This window comes from Eleutherodactylus coqui, chromosome 13 (assembly GCF_035609145.1).
Source record: "Eleutherodactylus coqui strain aEleCoq1 chromosome 13, aEleCoq1.hap1, whole genome shotgun sequence".
Taxonomy (NCBI): domain Eukaryota; kingdom Metazoa; phylum Chordata; class Amphibia; order Anura; family Eleutherodactylidae; genus Eleutherodactylus; species Eleutherodactylus coqui.
The window spans coordinates 66,497,661-66,521,966 of NC_089849.1; the positions used below are offsets into that span (position 1 = coordinate 66,497,661).

The window sequence follows — 24,306 nt, forward strand, 5'->3', positions numbered from 1 at the left end:
GGGCCCTTTAACACTGAATAATTACTATTCCAAAAAATCATTGGGTCATGCGAAACGGAACAATCGTTAAGTGTAAACACGGCCAATAATTGAATGACAGACGATAATTTGTTTGCTTATCATTCGTCGGTCATTTTATGCAGACATAAAAATCATTGTTGAGTCGTTTGCAAGTCGTTACGTGTAAAACGTTCAGCCGTTCCCATTGACTAGCACAGCTCCCATAAAGACCAGCGAGCCAATGTCGAAAAAAATGAAATGATTATCTGCTTGTATAAACAGACTGTCTTTTAAATCAAATAACTCTGTCATCGTTCACTCACTCCAACGATTTCTCACTCCATGTAAAAAGGACCCATTGGTAATATAGTGTGAGCCTACAAACTTTGAAACTTTTCTGTCAGTGTCAACAGCATCAGCTTACATAAGAACATACCTTATTAATAAAGGTAATGGTAACACCCAATTGTCAATTTAAAGCATACCTAATTTTTCAGTTGACTTTTCACAATAAGGTGTTGTGCGTGTACATGAGGAGCAATGGTATTTCTGGCCATTATATGACTTATATACTGTATTTTCCCCCTTTGCAGGATGTATATCTGATTCTCAGTTCTCTCTGAACTGGTGGGAGGAGTCTGGCTGCTGTGCTCTGTTTTATAGAGTGTACATAGCAAACGGCAGATTTTACTCTTTAATGTTTGTAACACACACACAGATATAACATCATCATGTAGGGCACTACTGCAGTACTAAGTAGTTTAGCTGTGATTTCAGTAGGTAAACACAGTAAACACTAATTAGCTGCAGGCAGTGTCTGTATGAGTCTCTTCTCTACCCCCCCCCCCTCTACTCTCTATACACTTCAAGGAGCATTTCCTGTTCTGTTGTGGTTTATAGTGACACACTTGACAGCAAGCACAATGTACAGCATGTTAGAGGAAAACGAGACCCTACTGGCCAGCATACTAGAGGAAGTTTTCAGCACAAAAACGTCATTTTAGTTAAATAAAGTAAACAGCAGTTTTGCTAGTTATCGCACTGGCTATTATACAAGCACAAGATATTTGGAAAGAAAGTAACCATTGAAATGATGTCTCTAATCAAGTCTTCAAAAGATTTAAATATTGCCCTGAGTAACACAGCAGGTATGGACCCACTGTGGCACTGAGTGATTTGACTTTGCGCTAATCCTGAGGGCAGCTCTAAGAGGTCCCTGGTCTTCACCCTTTAACCCCCTTTTGGAGGGTTTTAGTCTTTGCTGCAGGGAACTTCCTGGACATTACCTCAGAAGTACTACCAGTTCAGGGACAGCTGACCCAGACTGGTAAAAAGGTACTAGAGCGTGGTATCAGAGAACCAGACTACAATGAAGTTAGATAACAGGCTGGGGTTAGGGCAGGCAGAGTTCATGTAATATAGTAGCAGGCAGGAGGTCAGGACAAACAGCATACACGTAATCAACAAACAGGTTGAGGTAAGGACAGGCAGAGTACGGAAAAGCTGGGTATTCAGATCAAAACTGAAAAACAAGCAGGATACAGAAACTGGAACATGAGGAACCTATTTCTCAGGCATATTCCAGTGGGGATGGGGTCTTAAACAATCTAGAAATGGCTGAAATAGGCAGGGTATAAGAAAGCTGGATGTGCCCTGGCACTTTAAGAGGTGGCCCGAGCACACCTTATAAAGAGACAGCATTTGAGGGAATAGTGTGGCGCCTGCCACACAGAAAATGGAGGGCTGGCGGATATCAACGACAACGACTGGTGGGAGAGCACTAGCTGGTGGTTATACCATCCTAATGATCCTAACTGGAGAATATATGAGAATGTACAACATCTGCACAAACCATATCAAATTCAATAATGCTAAACGATCAGCAAGACTAAATTGCTTTTTACTTCAAATTTTAATCTTCTCACGAAATTTCTTCACCAGGGGAAACTATATTAAGCTTCTCAAAGACTTCAGTATCCCTGGAAACATAAGTTCCCAAATATTTAAAGCTGTTTTCATGAATCAAAAATCTATTATGTAACGGTCGGGGGGCTGTCAAGTGGAAGCAATACAGTTTTATCTTTATTTATCGACATTGGCATACATCATTATTTTGCCAAAGGCTCATTAACCAACAAGGAGAGAAGGGGACGCAGGGGACAATCTTGTATTGTCGTCCTCTTCAGAAATCAAGTCATTCTCTATTACACAGGCAATAGGATCTTTACATACAGGGTGTAGCCAGAAAGTGGTGTGTGAAGAAACCCCTACATAGGTTGCCCTTGGCACCTTCAATAGCTATTGGCCAAACAACTATTCTTCCTGATTCCTCCATAGAAGTGCACACATGGCTTAACAAGGTCTGCTGTCTGGCAGTGGCGTATCACCTACGGGAACAAAAGATTTTAAAATCCAACATGCGTGACAGCAACCATTGGAGGAAAAGTTGGTATAGCCCCATACACTTTAGATAGTTGGCCAATCCCACAGAAACCTGTAGATTCAGATGACTTAATGAGCGATGGGGTAACGAAAACGGCACGATGTTAGTGCAGTTACACACAACGATTTTGACTCAAAAGACGGCTTTTGAGCGATAATCGTTGTGTCTAAATGGGCCTTTAGGGTCTTTTTACATGGGACGATCATCATAGTTGTCCCAGCGGTTATTGCTCCTGTGCCTTCATGCTAAAGTGATGGTTACTCAGTGGATGGAGACGAAGCATGCTGGAGATCGCTTCTGGCTGCCCGCCTCCATTCACAGAAAACAGGCAGTCGTTCACGGATGAATGACTGCCTGTTTATATGGACCAATCGTTGTTTGTTCTGTATGCCTGCAAAAACTGAACGATGAATGATAAGCAAACAAATTATCGTTCATCTTTCAATCATTGGCGGTAATTACACTGAACAATTATGGTTTTGATTCCAGATTCGTACGATCCATCGAGGATCTGAACGATAATCGTTCCGTGTAAAAGGGCTCTTATACTAATGCAAATGTCTACATGTATCGCTGACCAGCAGCTTTACAACACATCTCCCACCTTGGCCTTCTTCAACAGCTGCTGCAGATCCTGCTGTGGTAGCAAACCGTGGTTTTTAACAAAGGCAGGAACTTCAGGGGGTCTTTGGGTCTCATAGTAAACAGTCCCGTGCACCTCCATGTGCTTGTGCAGCACTGCCAGAAACTTTTCTTTACCCTAGAAAAAGGCAATGTCACATTAACAGCAGGGATCAGAAGAGTCAGCCACTAACATATACAATATACATGATCATCAATTTAATTCAGTGTTAGGGCGCCCACCCACTGGCGTTTTCTTACCTGCGTTTTGCGTTTTGCGTTTTTCCTGCACAGGCATAGAGATAACATGTGTTCCTGTCCACTGGCGTTTTTTTTGCGTTGCGTTTGCGTTTTTAACATAGGAACTGTCAGTTGCATATGTGTCCTTATTTTTCTCCTAATGCACCCATGAATGTCAATGGAAATTAACGGAAAAGCCGCGAAAACGCCGCGAAAAACGCGCGGGAAACGCGGCGAAAACGCTGCGTTTTTTCCCCGCGGAAAACGCAAACGCCAGTGGGTGGGCGCCCTTATGCACTAAAATATTGTGGGTAATGCTAAATAATACTTTTTACGTGGATAGAAAAATAATTTGTCTATGACAGGGGCAAATATAGAGAAGAGGGGCACCAGAAAAAAAGAAGAAAATGATGCCCCCAGTTCATTTGACCTAATCTCAGGAAAGGCAAAGTATTTGCTAGACTCTATTCCCCTATCTATTAGGATGCAATGGTGGCATGTGTCTACTGCGTTGTTGGAACACCACAGAGAAAACATATCCTATATCACAATACACGTTCCAGGCTTGTTAATAAATATTCCCTATGTGATGCGCAGGATAGATACATATATAATGATACATTTCTACTTTGGCCAAATGCACATGGCAGGTCTGGATTCCGGCTGCGGAATTCCGCATGGAATCTAGCCCTGACCGCAGCGGGTGACCCTGTGTAACCGTCGTCTTCCTCGCTGCGTCCCTGTCTTCTTCCGGCTTCTCTATACTGTGGATGGTCCGCACGGTTTGCTGTTGGACATGTGCATTACAGTTTGTTTTTTTAAACTCCTGCCTTTCCCACAGAATCTGCGGCCCCTCCGCAATGTCAATTGCAGCCAGGCCTCGGGTCAGACGGCTTCCACTGACTTCAATGGAAGCCGTCCGTGCGAAAACCGCAAAAAAATGGAGCATGCTGCGTTTTTTCATTCGTGAGCGAAAACTGCGATTGGTTTCCACTTGTACGCATGAAGAATCATTTTTCCATAGCATGCTATGGATAGCTATTGCTTTGGAACCCGTAGGGAGTTGCCAGCCCCGGCAAGAATCCGCCCGTGTGCATGAGGCCTTATACTGAGTTAATACTACCAGATTTCAGGTAGCAGGGCCTGTCGCTTTAAAACCTCCTGAATTTACTCTGAGGCCATTTGCAAAAATGATGAATTCTATATTATTTCGTAGGCCCTATCATTAGACGGCACGCAAGGCTATTTCCTGGACACAATAAGAAATAATCACTCTTCTGTAATATGAAGCCTACAATTGTCTTTGATATGGTGCACTTAGCACACTCAGGGTCATTGCCAATGTAAAGACATAAAACATATTCATTATCCACTCAAGGTTTACCCTTTGTGAGGTCTACAGAAAGGGTAGAACAAACTATCGGTGGAAAAAACAGGAGGGGGGGGGGAACATTCCTCCCCTATATATTTTTACTAGGCTGTAAAGTATTAAATGAAATTACTCAGAAATACTGATTTTCCCACTGGAATTTCCATTGTAAAGCCATTCAGGCTTCATAATGAATATTTTTTATATATTTTTAATACGCTATTAGGACCTCCACCACTGTAACTCTTCTCTGATGTCTGGCATGTCATTGAATCATATTGAAGTACCCCTTTAAGAAGCTTCTCTTGCTCCCTCGTTCCTTCCTATATAATACTATCTTTGTGTACCTATTCATCTCAGTTTTCACACATCATTTAATAACCCAACAATATACACTGAATGGCCACCTATTAGAGATACCAGCATTTTCACTATTGGAGTTTCCGCATATGGAAATTAGACATGTGACCCCAGAGTGCTTAATAAAATCAAGGGAGCAAATTTTCTGTGGATCCATTTTAGTGTACAGCCACATTAGAATTGGAAAAGGGGAAAGTTATTTGAATGACTTCCAATCTAACATGGTCATTGTTACATTCATATAGGCTGCAAGTTTGGGATCCTTCACGGACATCACCAACACGTCAGACCAAGACATAATTAATATTTTTAATGGACTGATATTGACATGTTATATCACCAAACCACAGGAAACACAAAATAGGGCAAATAATGGTAACACAAGTACAGTGATGGAAACGCTATTCCTAACCAACTTTGGAGTGGCAGACCCTGCCTAGAAGTAGGGTAAGTGTCCTGATAAGGGCGGCCCTGCATCAGGAATCTAAGAGGCCTAATCTGTCCCTAGATGAAAGATAGGGAAGATGTTTAATGCAGATGGAGAAAGCACTGTATATGGCACAGTATTTAGTAGAAGTGAATAAGCACAACAAAGAATAAAGAGCCACTGGCATTTAACTGGCAAGAGATGGCTGTCACACCAGATACCTTAGGCAGGACAATAACTGGCGCTCACGGAGAGACGGACTTGGAATAAATACACTTCCATTATGGCTGATTGGCCGGCTAGGGGAAACACCTTCCTGTTGGCCAATCAGTCCATGCACCATGGGAGATGTACGATTTTCAGCACCTAGCATCAAATTACAGGGTGTATGCACCGAAAGTATGGTGGTATGAGTTGAGGCTGAAGTTGTGATGTCACCTAAACTCCATCAAACATGATGAATTGATGAACACATCCTGCTCGCTTGGACCAATATTCACGCAAAACGATTTCAACACCTAGTGGAATCTATGCCATGACAAACTGCTGCATTTCTAAAGGTAAAAGCTGGTCAGAAGTGCTACTATATGTCTCTATGGCCATCAGTGTAGACGTCATTGTCAACGTTTCAGTGTAAGATAAATCAATGACTACAAAGGATGTAGATATAAATTCATACCTGCAACTGTGCAACGTCATCAAGGAACAATCCATAGGAGAAAGAGAGAGGGGTGTGAGTAATTCATGAAACTTTTTTTTGTAAAACAACGATAGAAGAATCAACTTGCTGTTAAGTAGATACGATGGAAATGCTTGTAGTGGACAACAGAATAGTTTTCTCAGACATGTGGAATGTTCCATGGAGCGCAGGTGAAATGAGAAGAATGGAACCAAAGTATAAAACAGTTCGTAGATCAACCAAAAATGTTATCTAGTGTTCTCTTCTCTACCTTTATATGGCAGGACATACACTAGTATAAGGTGATATAACACAGACATTACAGAGAAAACATATCACAGAATTGTTCATCCAAATACTGATGATCTACATGGTGCAAGTACAGATGGGATGATAAAAGTATAGTAAATGTTAGCACAGACAATAAATAGTGGGAAGTAACATTGCATAACCAAATCGAAACAATAGTAGAAGACATATGATGGAAATGTATTATTGAAAGTAACAGTATGTAGACTTATAAGTAGTGATGAGCAAACATTTGAAAAGTTTGGTTTGGCCGGTTTGCCCAACTTTTCCAAAACGTACGGTTGGGTCCGAATTAGTTTAAACTGGACAGGAAGTTCACCAAAACCCCTAAAAGTGGTGTATAACACTGTTTAAGAGCCATAAAAGGTCTGCAAAACACTCCGGGAGTGTTATACTGGGATTGTATAGCTCTTAGTGTTATACACCAGTGTTGAGTGAACCAAATAATAATAATAATCTTTATTTGTATAGCGCCAACTTATTCCGCAGCGCTTAAATCAGTAGAACTTTGCTAAAAGCTCAGTTCATGTTTGTGCCAAACCAAACTTTTAGCAAAGTTCAACCCAAAACAGGGTTCTACTGGTTCAGTTTACTCAACAGTATTAATATGAAGCATGTCGGAGTCTTTACCAGTATAAACTAAACAAAGTCTTAACCAAAGTCCTTGGTACTGTAGGGTGCCGGTCGAACCTATGTACTACCTCTCCATTAAAACTCTATTGAAGGGAATATCCAAGTGCTGTACTTGGCTATCTTCATCAATCCTATAGAGTTTGAATGGAGAGGCAGCACACATGCATGACCACTGTCCCAACCAAACATGGAACATGGGACCCTGTTCTTCTTAACAGTGGGGGTTCAAGTGGTGGGGCCCCCAGTAATCAGACACTTATCATGTGATTAGGATAAGTATTGTTCATGGGAAAACCTTTTCAATGAAAATGGAGAATATAACCAAATAGAATGATTTATGGTAGTTAAAAAGTGGTCTTAGATTTACATATAAGTAAGTGAGGAGAGTTTACCTTCCACATAGCGGCTTCCTTCCCATATACAACAGCCATGTTTCTGACCTTGTTCTGAGACACCTGTTGGCGCTCAGTTTCATTCAGTTCATCTGTCACAAACCCCATAAAGGAATTATCTGGAGTGTGAGCTGTAGAACAAGAATACAGAGCTGAAACCGCCTAGAAGTCGTGTTTTGTATCTAAACTGCGGTTAGGGAGCTATAGAAGATAACGTCAGGCACAGAGATGCACGATCAATGCTACCCAATACAAGAAATCCGGCAGTGCAGCAATGAAGGTGCAGGAAAGCAGTAAACTCCGCAAAAGGGACGTGCAGTAACATAGGTGCGCCACAAATGCAGGAACGGGGCCACTAGTTTCATGCAGTGCTATGATTAAGTCATTCATTGATTGATGATTGAAAGGTACTGTATATGTGTGTCCTTTATCTGTGTACTGCATATGAACGATATTGTTACAGAGCACTAGATCTGTTTGGCACACCTTGAAAAAAAAGGAGGTTCTCCCAACTGGACATTACCCCAAAACTCTTCCTAGACTCTTGGAACAATGTCATGAACTGTTTTGGGTGTAAGTTTTATTATCTCCATTGGACATGGAGTGTGACAAATTTCTCATGACTATATACTGGGTCTGTGCTATTAGGATATAAGAACATGAAGGGGGAAAGGTCATTGGCTTGTGTCCTACAGAGAGGAGAGAAGCTCCTGATCTGGTGGACCTGGTGCAACCACGATTTTGGGTAGCATAGTATGTAAGGCCGAAAAAAATACATATTTTGATCCAGTTCAGCCTATTACTCCCCGATGTTGATCCAGAAGAAGGGAGAAAAAACAATGAGGTAGAAGCTAATTTTCCCCATTTAGGGGAATAAAAATTTTTCCTGACTTCAATCTGGCAATCTATAGATTCACATCGGCACCGGGGATCTGGTTTCCTGCTCCATTCGGAGAGCAGGAAAGAGAAATCCCCTTGCTGAACTGCTTCGCCTTAAGACGGAACCGAACATTGCCAAATGGACCCCATTGACTATAATGGCATCCGTTTGGTTTTGGCTCAGCTGCCTGTCATTTTACCTCCAGATCTGTGACAGAACCTGCAACCCGAGGTTGCAGTGCAGATATAAAATTACTCCTACTTGGTCGTCCATTCATTTGAATACTTGCCATGCCATATAGCCATGCTACATAGCATTTCCCTTGCAGCTGTTCTACAGGGCATCTTCTTTTTTGAGAAGACATAAAGCCCTATTGATATCCTGCCACACTATACTATATATAAGGTGCAAACTTTCATAAATGTATTTATATTGCCCAGGAGCATCTAGTTGTGCTTTGCTCATGGTATAACGTGGTATAACTTATTTAATGCATATCTTCAGGTCATCAGACTCCCTCCTGGCCAGTCTTCACTGCACTTCATTGTAAACTATTTATGCCAACCAATTTCCCACTAAATGAATGTGCTAATTCATAAATCACACTTCTACCTCTCACTTCCCTGTCCTCCAATTATACTAAATGAGCTTCACCTTAAATGACATTTCCCTCTAATATAGTGTAGTGCATTGGGCATTATAAATACTTTATTGCAATTGTTGCCAGTACTAATAATGGAGGACAATGCATGTGCCTAATAAAGAGATAAAGATAAATGAACTCCACGGGGGACATAGATGGACGTTCATTCAAAGCAAGAGCAGAACAAAGGGGAAGTTTCATTTAAAGGTCCTTTGTATTTTTGTGCAATTGACTGCCCTCAAAAGGGTTGTCCCACAAAATGAAATTATCCACAGGATGAGGAATAACTAAGGGTCCTTTTACATGAAAAAATACTTGTTCAGATTCTCGCTGGATCGCAGGAATCTGGATGATATAATGGTTCAGCGTAAATCCTGCCAATGACTGAACAACGAACCATAATTGGTTGGCTTATCATTCGTCGTTCGGTTTCAGTAGGCATAAAAATCAAACAATAAATCGGCCCATGTGAACAGGCAGTCAGTCATCTATGAACAACGGCCTGTTCACTGTGAATAGAAACGAGCAGCCAGAAGGGATCTCTGGCCCGCTCCACCTCCATCCACTGAGCAGTCATCGCTAATGTCTGAAGGCACACATGCGATTATTGCTGGGACGACTCTGTGCTTGAATCGGCCAATGGTGGCAATGTACGTAAACATAAAGTCAACTAATACATAGTGATACTTCCCCTTTATTAGCTAGGAAATGACAGCACAAAATACAGCATATATATATATAGGCTTATCATTTTCAGGCAGCACAAAAAAGACACATGAATGTCATGTAGCATGCTTAGCGAGAAGTCCGATCACTTCCGTTGAACCCCCCAAGAATTCTCTTCCCAAACTCACGGAACATTGTCATGAACTGTTTGGGGTGCAGGTTCCAGTATCCCCAGTTTGTGCGGTAGCCGTGGAGTGTGGCATACTCTTCATGGTTATACGCTGGCTCTGTCCCAAATGTGTCCACCACACGCAGACGGCACCTGCAGGAGGGGGGTGTTCATGGTGTGGACCCTCTGTAAGGGGCCAAATGTCGGTGTGGAGTGCAGGGATCTATTTATTTATGGGGTGTCAACATAAATCAAAGTACAATAGGAAACTAACTATGGGGAGTAATAATTACAGTTTTGAGCATAATAGCTGGTCGAACTCTGGGACAAGTCAATAGTCATTGTAAACCATCAAGTAGCCAAATGATGCCACAGGAGGTCAGGTGTCTAAGTTATACGTCAAGGTGTCAGTAAGAGGTCAAAAGTCAAAAAAGCCTGGAAGCCCCAGATATAGTTGCAGACATAAAAATATATCTGGGTCCATGGCTTCTAATTAATCTCATGCTCTCACCTGTACTTCCTGAAGGACAATCCCATGTGCTGCTTCATCTGCTGCATGCCATGATAGTCTGTGTAGATGAGATCAAAACTTAGAGGTTCTGTAAGTGGACAATTTCCCCTTCCAGGTGGGACACCTAAGAAACTATAAGGAAGAAAGGGTTAGTGTCCTCAAGAAGCATCTGGTAATTACCATCTACACTCATTGACCCAAAAAATAATGTTCCCTGAGAGAAATGTCAGATTTCTACAAAACTTGGCACACAGTTATGTCTCAGGCAGATATTATTACAGTTGTGGTCTGATTAGACACTGGGTCTTGCAACCAGAGGCTATAAAAGTGCTTCCCTCGTTGCCCTATAAAAAGGCTCTCCAAGGCTACTTTTGTGTAGTGTACCTCTTGGTGAGAGATCGTTGACTGCTAGCCATGCCTCTACGATGCACTCAAAGATTTTTTACCCAGTTAACAAACTTTTAGATGGGGCACTTCATTGGAATAAGTGTAGCGGGATGGTTGTTTGACGATTGCCTGCCATTTAGGGCGTTCTGACCAAGCTGCTAGGAGGTATTGAGAGCAGTGGTTAGGTGAGGGCACGTACACACGGCAAACAGGTTCCGGATGGTCCATACAAGCACAAACAGATCCAACAATTTTGTTGTCCACTATCCAGACGTAGGTGGCACCATCTTTACTGGACCCTGTCACTGCCCAGACCATTTCCGTGTGTTTAACAGGAGAAAATTTGGTATCACAATGCTCATTGCATGTCCTGCCATTAACACCCCAACACCATCGCCTTTGTTTGCAGTAGTGTATGGATGAGAAACCTGGACTGCTACGGATAGAAACCGTATTGTCTTTAACGATGAATCCAGTTTCTGTTTGGGAACCTACGAAGGTCGTGTTTGAGTTTGCCGGACTTGTGGTGAGAACTTCAATCTTGTCTTTGCTGTAGAGCAAAGCAACTGCTGGTATAGTGATCAAGGGACACTAACAGCTCAGCAATATGTTCAGGGCATCCTGCGACCACATGTCTTCCTCTCATGGAAGGGCTTCCAACAAGCATTTTTCAGCAGAATAATGCTCACCCAAAGACAGTATGTTTTCCTAGTATTGCTTTCTTCAGGTTCCCACGCTTCCTTGGCCAGCCTTCTCGGCAGATTTATTGCTGGTGGAGCATGTATGGGCTGCCAGCTTCAGCAGCATTCAAGTGTGCAGGATCTAGAGACCCAGTTGCAACATCTCTGGGCAAATGTGCCAAAGGATAACATATAGAGCCTGTATGCCTCCATGCCCGACCGTATCTGATCATGTATCCAGGCTAGAGGTAGTCCAACAGAGTAATAGAGCTTGCTTTGAATTGTACAGCTTTCCGCAATAAACATATCCCTTCGCTCTAATACTATAATCACTTCCATTGTCATCATTACATTCACACACACAAAGTTTCATTCCATTTCAACAACTTCTCAGTGCATTATTTTTTTTTTGTCAATGAGTGTTAATATAAATTACACCTTTAATTTCTTGCCATCAACCATGTAGCCAATTGCAATATGGTCAAGAAAAGGATTCAGCACCAATAACAAGTTACAAATCTACCAAAATGGTAACTCTGGAGCTCAACTGGAAATTGGAGAAACTGATAGCATTCCACCATTGTTCTTCTCACCTTTGCAGTTCCTTTACAGACACTGTTATTTTTAGACTGTGACCCAACACATATAAAGCCGCAAGGATATCGGCCCACTGCACCATCTCCCCCAGGGGTCCACCTTTCAGCACTCTCGGACTGAAAACATCACCAGACTCTTCTGTCAGAAATCCAATATGGACTAGAATCTACCGAGAGATAGTAGAATATAGAACAAGATGTGTAAGAAATAAAAAGTAAATATGTAGGTATAAAATTAGACTAAACAGGATGAATAGGATTAAAAGTTTCCATACTTGTTTCTGCTCATTTGGCTTATTTTGAATCTTGGCCTCTAACCTCCTAGCAGCTAGAAGCCATTGAGCCTCAAGCCTCCTTAGCCTTTTCTTCATGAAGATGAGAGATTCTTTACCAGTACCCATTACATCAAGAAGAGAGGAGAGTTCTGTGCGGAAGGCCGCCTGTGGAAACAAATGTTACATGAGGGTTCAAGGGTACTTAACTTGAGCAATATGGAGAAATTCTGGAACACTGTTGAATGAAGGTTTTAGGTGAGAAGGACTGTAGCAGCCTTGAAGCCTGTAATAGCACCAGGCAAACTTGAGCAGATGCATGGATCAGCTGGGTTTGGGAGGTCCATGGCTATCTGTACAACTATGCTCTACACTTGACTGATGCCACGGATTGGCTTGCTAGAGGGAGAAGAATGGGTAGAGGGACCCTGTGGCGGTACCTAAAATTGTCAGTTGAGAGCGAGGCCAAATGATTGAGCTGATGGGTTCATGGAGGTAAAGCAAGCCAGAAGTATGGCTTACTGGTGGTAGGCATGGACTGATATGCAGACAGTAAAGTGTAGAGAAAAGTCTGGCACATTGGAGCAACCTTCCAAGAAAGGACTTTTGGCCAATAAGTAGAGGATAAAAACTTCTTTACTGATGAATCAGCATAAAACACATTTCGAGGCGGAGATCCTCTTCTTCAGTTAAGCTGGATTAAGGACAGCTGAGCTGTATAGGCTGACTGATCTTGTTTAGGGCAAAAGGTCAGGCTCCATGGAGATATGTGGATTAACCAGTGTCCAGCCGTGGGGAAACCAATCTGCTGATTTTATGTTGATTAATCAATAAAGATGGTTTTTCTGCACTTCTTGGCTAAACATCTTCCCTTGGAAGGCTGCACGTGTGCCAGACTTTTCTCTACATTGTCTGCACAGATTGGGTTGGTCAAAAAGCATGAAAATTTTGCTTCTAAAGCATATGCCAGTATAGTTGAACTTCTTGCCATGGTTTGCTTTGTGCATAGGGCTTATTTTATTCGACTTTCCATTCATACCTGTTTTTTTGTGTGGGCTTTGGAAAATGGACTGATGGATTGATTTCTCCAGGGTAGAACTGGACAGAACCATTCCACCTCACTGAGATATACCAGAAAGGAGCATTCTGTACCATCCACTCCATAGAAAGCATAACATGGATCTGATGTCCATCGTGATCGCATCCACTGAAACGGTATAGGGTTATTAGAAGACAAGTGATACCAACTTCAAGATGACTTGCTTCTAAGTAACAATCAGTAATGAATAAGCATATCTTAAATATGATATCGTCAATACATAAAGGTAATTCATATCAAACATGTCATACAGAATATTAATGACAAAACAGTGTATGTAAAGCAGTCCTTATAAAAAATAGTAAGAATGTATGTAGGACATCATTTACCTCCACTTTTCCAGAGCAGTCTGGGAATCGGGGGTCTCTTGGGATTTCACATAGATCCCTCTGACCTTCAATAACTAAAATATATATTAAGAACTCAATACATGAAAGAAAAGAACAAGCTAGTACAAGAAGATCATTACAAAATGGTTGGCAGCAACAGCGTCAATGACCCCTCTGGCTCTATACAGACTTTCTCTGACACCCTGTGAAAATACCATCATGGAGCCAACAGAGGTTTTAGAGAAAATAAGGCCATGAGCAACACGAAAAGTAGAGCTTCCACTCATCATTTCTGTCTAGAGTGTCTATACATATATGGACACACATATAAAACTCCCATACAATGCCCATAGAATACTGCCAATCTGTACCCAAATAGTAACAAATAGTAAATTCAAGTTAATGAATGGACAGTAGTTAATGTAATCATTCCTTGTGATCTTGGTAGGTGAAGAGGTTAAAGTTCATATCCCTAGTGGTCTAGGGTGCTCTAGAACAGTGAAGACATTAATAATTAAATCTTTAATGGGGTATTCTAGTTAAAGGATGCATTTTCAAGTTCTCATCCATGGATGGAAACTGATAGATAAGCGTGGGTCCGATAGAAGGGACTCCTACCGATCTCAAGAATGGGGTTCCGTTTCCCCCGTCCTCTTCACTTCCTGGTTGCTTCTCCTACATCACTTAATAGAAGACAGGTAGCGTTTGCGCTACCGCTAAATTCAATACAATGGGGCTGGCAGGAGTGCTTTGTCCTCCCGTTTTTTCAGCAGTTCAATTGAAAATGAATGGAGCTGCACTGTACAAGCCCAACCTGCCCTCCATTCAATAACATCGGAGAAGCAACCAGAAAGTGAGGAGGATAGAGGAAATGGGACACCCATTCTAGGGTTCTGTGGGGGTCTCAGTAGTCGACCCCTAAACAATCTATCAGTTTTCACCCATCTAATGGATGGGTGAAAACTTGAAAATTCATCCCCTAATCAGAATACACCTTTAAATCTCTGGTGCAGAATAATAAAGCGATACATGGTTATATCCCTGGTAGTCTAGAGCAGTGTTCCCCAACTCCAGTCCTCAGGGACCTCCAACAGGTCATGTTTTCAGGATATCCTTCAGTATTGCACAGGTGATGTAATTATTGTCAGTGCTTTAGACATTGCCACAGGTGTTCTTACTATAGGATATCCTTCAGTATTGCACAGGTGATGTAATTATTGTCAGTGCTTTAGACATTGCCACAGGTGTACTGACTATAGGATATCCTGAAAACATGACCTGTTAGGGGGGCCTTGAGGACTGGAGTTGGGGAACACTGGTCTAAAACAATGAAGAAGTTCAAAGATAAATCCCATTGTGGTCTTGGGAAATGAAAGGGTTTATTCCAAAGTACCTTCAAGAATAAATTCCTTAGGTGGTCTAAGGGTGTGGCGCAGAGTGTTAAGGCAATGAAGGGGTTTAAAGGCAGCACAATGGAGTCCAAAGCTCTCACTCCTGACCTGAAGTTTGCGGGTTCAATCCCCGCTTGGTTCAGGTAGCCGGGTCAAGGTTGACTCAGCCTTCCATCCCTCTGAGGTTGGTAAAATGAGTACAAATTACCCGAAAAGCGCTGTGGAATAAGTTGGTGCTATACAAATAACATGTCCCTTCCCTTTTCCCTATATCTAATTCACTGATACAATTAAGTTTCTGCTTTTTGCATTGCACTGATCATACAGTTCAATGGAGAATGAAAGAGAGACGCAATGAGAGAGGGTTCTGCCCAACTACTGGAGATAGCAGTGGAGTGGGATAGGTTTACATTCCACTGTCAGGTGGTTCATTTCCTTGGTGGCCCCCTTAGAAATAGTGGCCCTGGGCATTTGCTTAGATTTACACTCACTCCAGCACCCGAATGGAGTTGGCCACTTACTGAAGTAACAATGAAGCCAGGGATCTCCAATGTCTGGTTGGAGGACTTATTAAATCAGTATTTGATCTAATAAATAGAATTGTATATAAAATGTGAAAACAATACAAAGAATCTGCAACTACTTCAAACTTTAGTATGTCTAGGATACATATAACGGGTGTTATGGCACTCTTTCTCACCTTTTCCTCTCAGGAGGCTGTTCCGCAAGATCTGATCAACTTTGACTGCAATGTCAGACACATTCTGAGCAATTGCCTGAATCTTCTCCATCAGACCCACTGAGTGCACACTGCAAGACACATACACACATCGCCAGTGACAGGCAGTCGCATGCTATTTTTTTTATTATCTATCACTTTTCTCTCATAAACATTTTGCTGGGATCTTTTATCTCTATCCAACATTTTGCTGTATTTTCCAGTTTTAAGAGAATATGCCCAAAGTCACCGAGACATTATATCAGCCTACAATTTATGGTAAATCTATAATAATTATCTTATGTCCAGACAGATAATTAATAGTCAGGATTCCTCTTGGCCACATGCAGCCGGACTCCAGTGCAAAATTGGAATGAAAAAAAAAATTTTTTAGTTTTTTTAATAAAACAATTTTTATTGAGATTTTAAGCACATTTCATACAGATGTATAAAGACCGAACCAACAAAAAAATTTCCCTCCCTACCTCCTTCTCCAGTGCAGCCAATACATACTTGATATGGACCAATGTTTCACATAAATATCTCACATCAATGTATCCTGAAAGATTCCGGTTCTCTCCTTGCTTCTCCTCTGGTCAACAGAGATGGTCACGTGATTAGCAGCAGGGACATTTGTCACAGGTGGTCAATCCTCCAACCACAAACGGTGGAGTGATGCACTCAATGCTGCAACTATTGACTGCAATCTCTTCACGAGACAGACTATAGTCACAAACTCGCAAGGAAACCCAAACATTCCTCAATAACTTACATTTTTGTATAGTTCCCTATAAAAATTGGCATAGACAAAGATTATGGAGCAGAGTTATGAAACTGTCTAAAACAAAAACTTTATTGCCGATAGCAACCAATCACAGAGGAATGAAAGCTGAGCTGTGATTGGTTGCTGTAAGCAACAAAGACAGTTTTTTTTAAGGCAGTTTCATAATTCTCACCCTAGGTCTATCGAACCATCACAGTGCTCCACAAAGTGGACTGTACCCATGACGTTGAGACAGGACCAACAAATAGGTGTCTGACTCAGTGTGCCACACTGGTACTCCATTGACGAACAGGTGTTTGCTGTTCGTGAATACTGGTGAACGGGTTCATTTAAACAATGTCAAAGGGCATTTCGGAGTTAGTAGTGAAGGAAGTTACCAACCAAATCCTGTATTCACAAACTGGCGGAAAACTAGATAACAGATGACAAATTAATGGAAGGTTACATTCAACAAGATGGTACAATGTGCTGCATACGTATTTAATGCATGGATGAGGTAAACTTAAAGTTATTTAATTGGCTAATTAATTTTGAAAAATCTATGGCTGCCAAAATCACCAGATCTGACACCATAGAATTCCTTCTTGTGGAGTTCACTAAAGGGTTGTGTATACAGCAGGAGGCTGAAAACAGCTGATATCCTCAAAGACGCGGCATGGTGGAAGGGTGCTACCATTACCAATGTCATAATAGCAGATGTAGACCCGCGTACAAAAGCACTTGGATGCTGGAGGGGCCATTTTCAACATATGCTCTAGGTAGACATTGTTTTGCAACATACAAGGTAAATACAGATCAATTTTCGTAGGGAACCATGTACAAATTACAAAGTTTTTGAAAAATAGTTGGGTTTCCTAGTGAGAGAATCACCCTGTATATTACTGTATCTGATTATATGCTTAATAAACTAGTTTTAATGCAAAATCAACCAAAATGTAGTATAAGTTTAGACTGTGAGAAATGTAGCAATTACATAGGCGGCCAAATGAGATATGACTTGACTGATCAGGGCTATACAGGGTGATTCAAAAGTCAGGGCCACCCAGAATATCTTCTGAACAAAAATAGATACGAGTAAAAAACTTTGTACAACACTTAGATGGGTTGGGAATTTTTTTAGCATTATTGTGGTGACTGTAGGCTTTTTGGGTGGTGGCCATCTTGGATATTGGTCAAAAAATTTTAATGTAAAGGGAGTCATGGATATATGATTTAAGGGTAGGATTGCATCAGAAATTGATAAGTGTAGTCATTTTTTTCAATACTTGCAACCATTTGTGAGTTATAAATGATGTCATGTTGAGTACTGTATTAGTAAAGTTTAGTTATTTTTCATTTGATTTGTTCTGTTGTAGTGATATTGTTTTCAAACTTAAACAATTACCATTTTTACATCAAGCATTGAAAGGATGATCTGCTGCACCAACTCTCATTGCATATGAACTATTGTCCTGTGCTAACATGGAGGACCAGATGTTCAATCCCATGGGTCAACCATAGATGGCATAGACTTCTTCTACCTAACAAAACTCAGCACTTCCTGGGACTTTCATTTTCTTATACAGTATTTTAACCATAAGGTTTCTAAATCAATACAATGCACTGGGACGTACTGCTAATGGTTACACAAAATTTACATTACACCATATCTGCATATCATTAAAATATTAAGTACCCAACATACTTTGCTGCAATGCCATAAAATGTGATATTTTTGAGACTGGCACAGAACTGTCAGGAATATTTCAGAGACAAGGCACACAAACCCTGACACAATGTCATTTTCTGTTCCCAGGCTTCTGTGGAGTACGACAATTTCTCATCAAAATGATCATCCTGCTTCTTCCCTTCGCAGACACAGTGTGATGAGTTATACCACATGGCTTGGTAGAGTTTGTGCTGATTAAATCCACAAAGAATAGAAAAACAACCGAGTTACGAACCTGTCCAAAGTGAAGTGCCCCGTGTCTTCTGTCCTGCGCGATTCGCTTACATTTTCGAGTCGGGCTAAGATGTCCATCCTCCTCACCAGGGTCTCCAGTATATCATTCATTCTGCGAAGGGCTCCTCGAGATTCTCCTAAACCCAAGACTGAAAACAATGACATATTTACCAAACTTGTGCGCCATCATGTCCAAGCAGTCAACTACTTAATGTAGACTAGGATCAAAAGCTAATGAAGCACAGATTGTGGTATGATAAAACCAACATGTCTACTACAAATCAATCTATAGTGTCCTACAAGTTAGGGGAATGTATGCATTGTTACACTTGTAAAGAAACTTTATGAATCATCCATAAGTTTTTTTCTTATAGTGAAGAACAAGATCAAGAAGTCAACATAGTCATTCATCTGAATAAGACTTAAAATGCAGCTCGAAAAATACCAGAAATGTTACAGGCTTCTGGAAGAGGAACCCCTCACCCTACTCTTCGTGGTGGTTTGTAATGCTATTGGGCACAGCAACCTCAAGGGCTTTTTAGGTGGTAGCTGTCTGGTTGTCCTCCGTAGACTCAGTGAAAAGTTCGGTTTATGGAGGAGGAAAAAAAGTAGATCCGCTTCTTTTACTCTTCAAATGTAGCCCTTTTAGGTACAACTTCCACCAGTAAACCATAGCCTAATGTTAGGTTGTGCTGCCTGAGTTTATTGTCCTACAGGGTTCCAGGAGCACATCTGCACAGGTGAGGGTTAATTGAGCTGGCTGGTTGTGGTTGTTCTGTGCAGCCAATTCCCTGGGTTTGGGTGTGTGTATATATACTCCTGCTCCTCTGCTAGAGGAAGCTGTATCTCCTCAGTCTTGTCTGCTTGTGTTGGTGTCTGGTCAGTCTGCAGCTTGCTGTTTGTGTAGTGTCTTGTCATCTTGCTTTGCAGCTTGCAGTGTGTTCTGTTGTGTTTAGGTTCCAGGCTGTGTGAACTGTGTGCTGTGCTGCCTGATCTGGTGTCTTGCTAGTGTAGGGTCTGCAAGACTCGAGGAGCCTTGATTGCGGCCTTGCAGCTTAAGTTTATTTGCCAATGTACAAACTAATCCCCCATATTTAAATTTAGTTTTACCATCTGCTTTAGCATGTGAGGTTGTGTGGTAAGTGATTTGTGCATTGGGTTTGTCTGGACTTGTCCTGGTTTCGTGTACCACCGTTGTTGGGAGAGCCAGGGCCGAGGTTCCAGCGTGGGGCCGCCTTTATTGAGGCAATCACTATGCTTGTTAGGTAGGGTCTCGCCATCTTCCCTTCAGCACAGGGTCAGTTTCCCCTAATCCATGTCTTCGGGTCCCGTTCGTGTGAGCCTGGTGCTCATTTGCCCACACGAACGTAACACCTAAGTGATAAAAGTCTTGATTGGTTGGGATGGGGGCCTTTCTAGCACCGATCCCAAGAACAAGGGTCCCAAATCCCCCTCTCCCACTTGTAATCACATCAGATTGAATAGAGAGGTGGCTGAGCATGTACAGTGCCATTCCAAGTTTTTGGCTATTTACAGCAATCCCATTTAAAAGGAAAGGGGTACACAACCGCTGCTGCATTCAGTCTCTCTGTCCTCACTGTAGGGGGTGCAGAAATCCCACAATGAGGAGGAGAGGGGGACATGAGATACCCGGTCTCAGGATCGGTGGCGGTCAATCTATCATAATTTATCTATGAACAGGTGCTAAAAGTGTATCCTCATACAACCCCTTTAACATAAGGAATCATGTGCATAGCAGAGCCCTGTACTTAGTCTTCAATAGAACCACACAGCTTTGTGCACTACTGTAGAGGCTCCGTCAGACTCTGTTTATGGAGATATTCTTACCTAGAGGCAAGACATACAGAGTCTGATGAAGCCTGCCGCTATTCTTTATCAGTCAGATTTGTATGAAATCCAACAGAAAAAAATACTCCATATGGCTCTATATGAAAGATACAGTAGTGGCCATATGGACTTCTATGGCAGCTGTATTTCGGCTCTGTACAACATGAAACCATAATACAGTTTATCTCTGAACCATTAAGAACATATAAAGAACAGATCATGGTCAGTACAGCAGCCTCTCAGCGTCAAGTGACATTATGTAGAGATAACCATTAGATACCATTAATTAGATACCAACACTACTCTAACAGAAATCATGTGTTCTACGACACTTTCTTCTTTGAAAGCCTCAAGGGAGAATTAACCATGTGACGGTTTGTTTAGGCTACAGAGACTCATTAAACGACTGCACGGCTACATATTTAATGACTGTGTACTGCCTGCTGCACTAATTACCTCACCGAAGGAAGCGCCAGTCTTCCCGCAGTGTTTGTTCTCACTTGGAAAATCTATAGATATCTACTGAAATCTATAAAAGCTTCAGGCGAAAGGCTGTGACATTTCTTCCTACGTTGTCCACACCTGATTATCTGCTATCGTCATACTGTTACCTACTGCAATAACTCTAAGAAATCACACCATGGCATTGGAAGAGCAGCGTACAAAGTGCCCGTGGATTTTGTAATAAAGGGGCAATGTAATCAGCCTGAACTAATGAGTTTACATCTTGGCATCCTGGGGTCCCATAAAATACTGTAAGCTCTAATGGGCAAAATGTTCTCGTTTAATTTATGAGGATGTTATTTGCATGTACCCCGCTATTAAGTCATCAAGGAGTATGTTGCTTCTGAGAAAGGGTGATCCTGAAAAGTAAGTCACATAGTGGCAATTATGACTCCAAATTGCAAAGACATTCTTAGACGCCAGAACATACTACTATAGCTAAGAGGCATTCTTCCATCCTCACCCCCAACACAGCTGCCCCTGCTGTTTTTAGTCTAGCACTGCTGGGGCCTTTAGTCAAAAGTTAAAAACATACTAAATAATAACTCTACCTATACTATAAGCATACTAAATAATAAACCTGGATCAAACACCAGAATCTCTGCCCTTCATTAACAGTATCCTATTAAAAGTAATCGGATAGCTGAGCAAGAATCAAAAGTAGTATTTATTTCCATATGTTAATACTCCTTTGGCCCTAAAGACATTGGATACTCTCTGTGACATACTTTCTACTAATGTCTGATACACTTCAGCTGGTATTTCCCTCCATCCGTCCTGCAAATGACTGGCGAGTTCTCTCAAAGAAGATACATTGGCCCACCTACAGTCATTGGACAGCTGAGGAATGGAAGAGGGCTCTATGGAGTGCTAAATTACACCACTCCATCTTTAAATCAGATGGAGGTACCTGGGTGTGTAGGAGCCTGGGGAACCCGAATGTTTGGTGTCAACAGTTAAGTAGGGCAGAAGTTCTGGTATGGTCTGGGGATGTTTTATGTGGCATGGTCTCAGTCTGTTGGTTGTAGTGGAGAGGACCATGAGCACGGAGGTGTACTATGACATCCTAGACAATGATGAGCTGCTGACAATGTAGTAATACTCTGGATATGGTCGGCAACACTTCTTTTGTCACAGATCTAACGCTGTTTTCTGTTGATTTTTTCCACAATTGGACTGGCTGCAGAGAGTCCCAACCAGAAACCTCCTGTACATCTTTGGGACAAACTGGAACGTCAGGTCAGAAAATTTGAACAGCATTCATCTACTTTGAGTGAACTCGCAAGATGTTTGCAGGATGAATGGAGGGAAATACCAGCTGAAGAGTTTCAGATGTTAGTAGAAAGTATGCCAAGAAGAGTATCTGATCTCATTATGGCAAAAGGTGACCCCACTAAGCATGTAACATATGGAAATAAATACTACTTTGATTCTTGATCAGGTGTCCAATTACTTTTGGTAGGATGGTGTACTTAGAATGTAAAAACATCACCAGCACCATACTGCAGCATATACTGCAGCATACATCCCATCTCTTTTACCATCTGAACCCAATCTTCTCCCAGAGAATCCTAAGGGGGGTCCAGACGGGATGAATTTTCCCCGGAATTTTCGTGCGGACCCTCCACATGGAAATTCTGTGCACTTACAGTAGCAGCAAAGTGAGGAAGATTTTGACAATCTCATCCACAAGCTGTGGAAATAATCCGCTCAAAGCCTGTGTGGAAATTGATATGTGGTGCAGAATTCAATTCTGCAGCATGCCAATTTTATCACCATTTTTGCTGCGGAATTCACCTCTTCTCAATGAGGGGGCGAATTCAGCACAGGAATACTCAATAAAACCAACACCAAATGGTGCGGATTTGGTGGCAGACTTTCCACTACTGATCTAAAACGGAATGCCAGCTGTGGACATTCGCTGCAAATCAGCTGCTGTGTGAACCCAGCCTAAGGGTGCTTTCGGTTATGGCAGAAAATTCCACCACAGATAAATCCAAATCAAAATCTGCATGTGGATTTTGCAATGGATTTTCAGCAAAATTGCTGTGGATTTGCTAAGTCATGCAGCTTTTGTGTGGATTTGTCCATTGTGGAATTTTCCGCCAAGACTGGCCGCAGGCTAAGGGTATAGCAACATAAGGTGGGTCTGCCGAGGATTTTCTGTGCAGAATTTCCATATGGAAAATCCACAGCATTTACAATAGCAAAGCAGTGGATGAGACTGAAACAAATCTCATGCGCAAGCTGAAGGAGAAACCTGCAAGGAATCCGCATGGAAATTGACATATGGTGTGGATTTAAAATCCGCAGCATGTCAATTAATGCTTCATATTTCTACTACAGCTTTCGCTCTTTGAAATGCAAAAGGTGAAATCCGCAGCAAATCCACAGTATGTCCACAATAGAATACAGAACAAAAGATGTACCATTTGGTGCGGTTTTTGCACTGCAGGGTATCATCACAGGGTGATTAAATAAGAGGGTAAAATATCAGACACAAAATCCACATTCAAAATTCACCTGTGGATTTTCTACAATATGGATCTCAAATTTCCAGCTAAAAAGTCTGCAATGTACAAATAGCAATGCGAAGTTCCCCTCGAAATAAATGGCAGGTGAACGGTAAGTGGATTTAATTTTGATTAAAATCCACTTACAGCAAATTCCTTGTGTGAACAAGCTCATACAGCTACCCCAACCAAACCGTAAGTGTGATGACTTCTTTTTTCTCTTTGGGAACAAATAACTTATCAGAATAGCTCTCTTTAAGGACTCTTTCACACAAGCATAGAAGTTTTTATGTTTTCTCGGCCACGCTGTTTATTGGCATGAATGGACATTTTTTGCGCGATCATGGCTAGTGTTTTCTTGTAGAGATGAGCGAGCGTACTCGCTAAGGCAAACTACTCGAGCGAGTAGTTCCTTATGTGAGTACCTGCCCGCTCGTCTCTAAAGATTCGGGTGCCGGCGGGGGTCGGGGAGCGGCGGGGGAGAGCGGGGAGGAACAGGGGGGAGTGGAGATCTCTCTCTTTCACTCTCTCCCCCCGCTCCACCCTGCTCACTACCGCAACTCACCGCTCTCCCCCACCGGCCCCCGAATCTTTAGAGACGAGCGGGCAGGTACTCGCATAAGGCACTACTCGCTCGAGCAGTTTGCCTTAGCGAGTATGCTCGCTCATCTCTATTCTCTTGCCCATTCACACGACCGTGAGCGTCAGTTTTAGGGAAAAAATAAGTTGCACCCCGGAAAACCCCCGCTCTGCAAAAAACCTCGGGATGCCTTCCAATGCCTATATACAGGCACCTGTAAGCTTTTCACAGTGCTGGACACTGCGAAAATGCCCCCCACCCCCTTTCTTTCTCCAGCTCCCATAGGAGTCTATGGGACCTGCCGGCATATATTGGCCAAAA

At 42.0% G+C, this 24,306-nt stretch overlaps 1 protein-coding gene across 1 annotated transcript in view; it reads right to left on the bottom strand.

Moving 5' to 3' along the window:
- Positions 1–24,306, bottom strand: part of MGAT5B (alpha-1,6-mannosylglycoprotein 6-beta-N-acetylglucosaminyltransferase B) — a 90,814-nt gene that overhangs the window by 30,647 nt on the left and 35,861 nt on the right. Inside the window, exons 4-14 of the mRNA XM_066586394.1 lie at positions 18,542–18,689; positions 15,797–15,906; positions 13,706–13,779; positions 13,317–13,484; positions 12,281–12,445; positions 12,003–12,172; positions 10,343–10,474; positions 9,851–9,984; positions 7,474–7,604; positions 6,140–6,145; positions 3,048–3,203 (exon numbers count right to left, since the gene is read on the bottom strand). Coding sequence (XP_066442491.1) covers positions 3,048–3,203; positions 6,140–6,145; positions 7,474–7,604; positions 9,851–9,984; positions 10,343–10,474; positions 12,003–12,172; positions 12,281–12,445; positions 13,317–13,484; positions 13,706–13,779; positions 15,797–15,906; positions 18,542–18,689 — 1,394 coding nt within the window. The remainder of the gene's footprint in view (positions 1–3,047; positions 3,204–6,139; positions 6,146–7,473; positions 7,605–9,850; positions 9,985–10,342; positions 10,475–12,002; positions 12,173–12,280; positions 12,446–13,316; positions 13,485–13,705; positions 13,780–15,796; positions 15,907–18,541; positions 18,690–24,306) is intronic.